This window comes from Lynx rufus, unplaced genomic scaffold (assembly GCF_022079265.1).
Source record: "Lynx rufus isolate CCGP_SWC_20201006 ecotype Redwood Valley unplaced genomic scaffold, mLynRuf1.p SCAF_4, whole genome shotgun sequence".
Classification (NCBI taxonomy): Eukaryota; Metazoa; Chordata; class Mammalia; order Carnivora; family Felidae; genus Lynx; species Lynx rufus.
In genome coordinates, this window is record NW_025814856.1 from 6,081,072 (window position 1) to 6,085,763 (window position 4,692).

At 40.1% G+C, this 4,692-nt stretch overlaps 1 protein-coding gene across 1 annotated transcript; it reads left to right on the plus strand.

Annotated features, from left to right (window-relative positions):
• The first annotated feature begins 3,753 nt into the window (after positions 1-3,753).
• LOC124523289 (olfactory receptor 7G2-like) lies at positions 3,754-4,692 on the plus strand. Its single transcript, XM_047095150.1, has one exon. It carries the CDS (start codon positions 3,754-3,756, stop codon positions 4,690-4,692), a length of 939 nt encoding a protein of 312 aa, XP_046951106.1.

Genomic DNA, 4,692 nt, shown 5'->3' on the forward strand with positions numbered 1-4,692 from the left:
TTTTATTTGCATTCCTGGTTCTCGATACACCATTCCACAGAAGAGTCTTATTATCCCCGTAGCTTGCTTGAGGACGGTGGGGAGAAAGTGGAGACAGAGAGGTCTAGCTGGCTGCTTTCTTAATATACCTCTTTCACTTTATAAAATTACCAATTATTTTAAAGAAGAACAACAGAGATAGTACAATACATTTTAAAACACCCTCCAATGCACTCCAGAATCAACAAATGTTGACATTTTGCTATGCAAAGTTCATGTCTTTTTAATGACATAATATGCTTACAGAAGCCATTTCTTTTGTATTCTCAATTCTTGTTACTCCCGTCTCAGAGACAACATCATCTTGAATATGATGGACATGGCTTTATATTGTACATGTCTTCATAAACATATACAGGATAAAAGGCATTAACTATATTACCTATCAGTTAGGGAATGGAGAAATAAATCATAACATAACAATACAGTGGATTACTCTTTGGCAATTAAAATTAATAAAGTGAGGTTAAATATGTTAATAATAAAGAAGATAAGTTACATAAGAATGCCAAATGTAGGGGCGCCTGGGTGGCGCAGTCGGTTAAGCGTCCGACTTCAGCCAGGTCACGATCTCGCACTCCGTGAGTTCGAGCCCCGCGTCAGGCTCTGGGCTGACGGCTCAGAGCCTGGAGCCTGTTTCCGATTCTGTGTCTCCCTCTCTCTCTGCCCCTCCCCCGTTCATGCTCTGTCTCTCTCTGTCCCAAAAATAAATAAACGTTGAAAAAAAATTAAAAAAAAAAAAGAATGCCAAATGTAAATGACATGTACTATATGGTTTTGTTTATGTAAACTTTCAAAATTGAAAATACTGTAGTTATTTATGTTACCATATTAACAATAATACAAATTATAGTAAAAAAATGCCAGGGAATAATGTATATGAAGTTCATGTAGTGACTCCCCTGGGGAAAGAAAAGAATCAAGATTGTTCAACTACATGATGTGGGGGCTTCACATATTTATAATATTGTAATGTTTATTGCAATAAAAACACTTAGATTGAAGATGGTGATGTGTATGAGTTTTATACTGTTGATTGGTGGGTACCATCCTTCATTTATCTCTGTGGGTCTTTTTTTCACTTGAATAATCCATAATAAAAACAAAAACCATTAAGTTTATGTTTATTATGGATTATTCCTTACGACAGTACAAAATAAATTTTTTCTAATGATGTATACTTTGTCACTTGAAAATGTTTCTCTTATAGGTTTTCATTATTTATACTAATTTGTATATCTAATACATTTTATCATGTTATTTTAATTGCTATATATTTCATCACATGTTCATCGGAAATAAATATTGATATGGTTGATGATTCCTTCATTCTTTTTCTACACGATAAATGTTCCCAGCTCATAATCTTTTCCCTGAATTTGCAGTTATGATGCTAGGGTTCTTCCTTTCTGTTGTCTTTCCTCAACTGGCCCCACCCCACTGCTTCCTTGTGAGGACTGAAATATACAAGGTGCCGTTGTTCGTGGAAGGAAAAAACACACACCCACAATAGGAAATATTAGCATGAGGGTCCCCTACACTGAGTACTGTGTCAGATGTGTCTCTATTCATTTCCATCACTGCAACTTCCCCATGAGGTTTTGTGATCGTTCCCATCATACAAATGAGGACACTAGACTTTTCATACAGGTGAACAATTCTCCCTACCCCCAATCAAGTACTGATCGGAATTAAATTCAGTGTTTAAGTCTAAGTAATGCACCAAATGATAAAGGTTGTCATGGCTACTTCCATCTTGACCACTGCTTTACAGAAGCAATTTTGTTAAGGATGCCCAATTATCTTGTAAGTACCATATAAGTCTGTCTTAGCTTATAATTCTCTGTCTTCCAAGGACCAATAATTGTTGCTATTTTCACCTATTTGTTTTTAATTTTTTAAGCTTTATTTATTTTTGAGAGAGAGAGAGAGCAGGAGTGGGGGAGGAGCAGAGAGAGAGAGGGAGACACAGAATCCGAAGCAAGCTCCAGGCTCTGAGCTGTCAGCACAGAGCCCAACGTAGGGCTCGGACCCACAAACTGCCAGATGACCTGAGCCGAAGTCGGAAGCCTAACCAACTGAGCCACCCAGGTGCCCCTATTTTCACCCATTTTTTAAATTTTTTTTTAACATTTATTTATTTTTGAGACAGAGAGAGACACAGCATGAACAGGGGAGGGCCAGAGAGAGAGGGAGACACAGAATCGGAAGCAGGCTCCAGGCTCTGAGCCATCAGCCCAGAGCCCGACGCGGGGCTCGAACTCGCCGACCGGGAGATCGTGACCTGAGCTGAAGTCGGACGCTTAACCGACTGAGCCACCCAGGCGCCCCTCACCCATTTTTTAGAAGCCTATGCTTTTTCTCTCATTTAGCTGTTGTTTGTTTGTTTGTTTGTTTGTTTGTTTTTTAATGATATGCCTGCCCCCATCACCTAGGGAAAAAGTCTCCTTAGGATAAGGTAGAAAATGGACTGATATTTGCCCAGTTCTCCTAGAATTAATTGCTAGTGCAGGTGAGTAGTGTTTTCATGGGGATTATCAGCTTCAAGTTTACAGGCAACATTTTCTTTTTTTTTTTTAATTTTTTAAATGTTTATTTATTTTTGAGAGAGATAGAAAGACAGAGACAGAGTGTGAGCAGGAGTAGGGGCAGAAAGAGAGAGGGACACAGAATCTGAAGCAGGCTCCAGGCTCTGAGCTGTCAGCACAGAGCCCAACGCAGGGCTTGAACTCGTGGACCGCGAGATCATGACCTGAGCTGAAGTCAGACGCTTAACCGACTGAGCCACCCAGACACCCATATAGGCAACATTTTCTAATCTTTGCTGAGGTACAGAGCAGATACTGGGATGGATGTCGCGCACCTACTATATATACCATACTTCATGAGTAGGGGTGGACATGTGCTGTAGACAAGGGAAAAGATTTGGGGCATTGTTCAAGGTGACTACATTAAGATTTTAAAGGAAGTTTTATGAAATCTGGGTGTTGGTTTAGGAATGCTAATTCTGTATTATCCAGAGGCATTACCAATAATTGGTCTAGACAGTCAGCTGAGCTGTCAAACCACTTAACATCTTATCTTTTCCAGGCACTGTGTACTTCACCCCACCTAAGTTTTCCTATAGATAAATGGAGTGATGGTACGATGTAACTCATCTGTAATTTGACAAACCCTTCAGTTGATTCTGAGGCATTCCAAGGTTTGGACACCAAACTCTTAACAGAGATTGGATAACTTTATTCTCGTCTTTCTGTTTGTTTGAGATGAGGAATATTTCTGAAGGAAGTGCCATAGTTTATTCTTTGTTTCAGTCTTAGCACTAGGCACAATGTGTGAAAAAGAGTTGGTGATCAATAAAAATCAAAGCAAAACTTTGAGTGGAGCAAAGAAAAGTAAGAGACGATGATGTAGGGAGAAATTAGCAGATTTGAATCATTTGAATATTCTCTTGGGTTCACCATATACATAAAGATTTCTTTTTGTTTAAGCATTGGCTCTCCAACTTCAGTGTATATCAAATTTATCTGGATGGTTTGTTAAAACTTAGATTGCTGGTCCTTACTTCAGAGTTTATCAGCAGTGTATCTGGAGTGATACCAAGAATTTGCATTTCTAACTATTTCCCAGATGATGCTACTGTTGCTCATCCAGGGACTATTCACTTTATTTTATTTTTAACCCATCTTTTCCATTTCCATTAGATTCTTCAAAATGGAACCCAGAAATCACACAGGTGTTTCAGAATTTCTTCTCCTGGGGTTGACAGATGATCCAGAACTGCAGCCCTTCCTATTCTGCCTGTTCTTGTCTATGTACCTGGTCACTATCCTGGGAAATCTGCTCATCATCCTGGCCATCAGCTCTGACTCACACCTCCACACCCCCATGTACTTCTTCCTCTCCAACCTATCCTTTACTGACATCTGTTTAAGCACAACCACGATCCCAAAGATGTTGGTGAGCATCCAGGCACAGAATCAGAGCATCACGTATAGAGGCTGTCTCACCCAGGTTGGATTTGTCCTGGCTTTTGGTGGTTTTGAAAATTTTCTCCTTGCAGCAATGGCCTATGATCGCTATGTGGCCATTTGTCACCCCTTGAGGTACACCGTTATCATGAACCCCCAACTCTGTGTTCTGCTGATTCTACTCTCACTGTTCTTTAGCGTTGTGGTTGCCTTGCTCCATAGTCTGATGGTGCTACGGTTATCCTTCTGCAAGGACTTGGAAATCCCTCACTTCTTCTGTGAACTTGCTCAGGTCATCAAACTCGCATGTTCTGATACCCTCATCAATAACATCCTGATATATTTTGTAGCTAGCCTATTTGGTGGTATTCCTCTCTCCGGAATCATTTTCTCTTATACTCAAATTGTTTCCTCCGTTTTGAGAGTGCCATCAGCAGGGGGAAAGCTCAAAGCTTTTTCCACCTGTGGGTCTCACTTATCAGTTGTTTCTTTGTTCTATGGAACAGTTGTTGGAGTGTACATTAGTTCTGTAGTTACTGACTCTTCCAAGAAGACTGCAGTAGCTTCAGTGATGTATGTTGTGGTTCCTCAAATGATGAACCCCTTTATCTATAGCCTGCGGAACAGAGACATGAAGGGAGCCTTGAGAAAACTCATCAATGGGATGCCTTCTTTGCTGTGA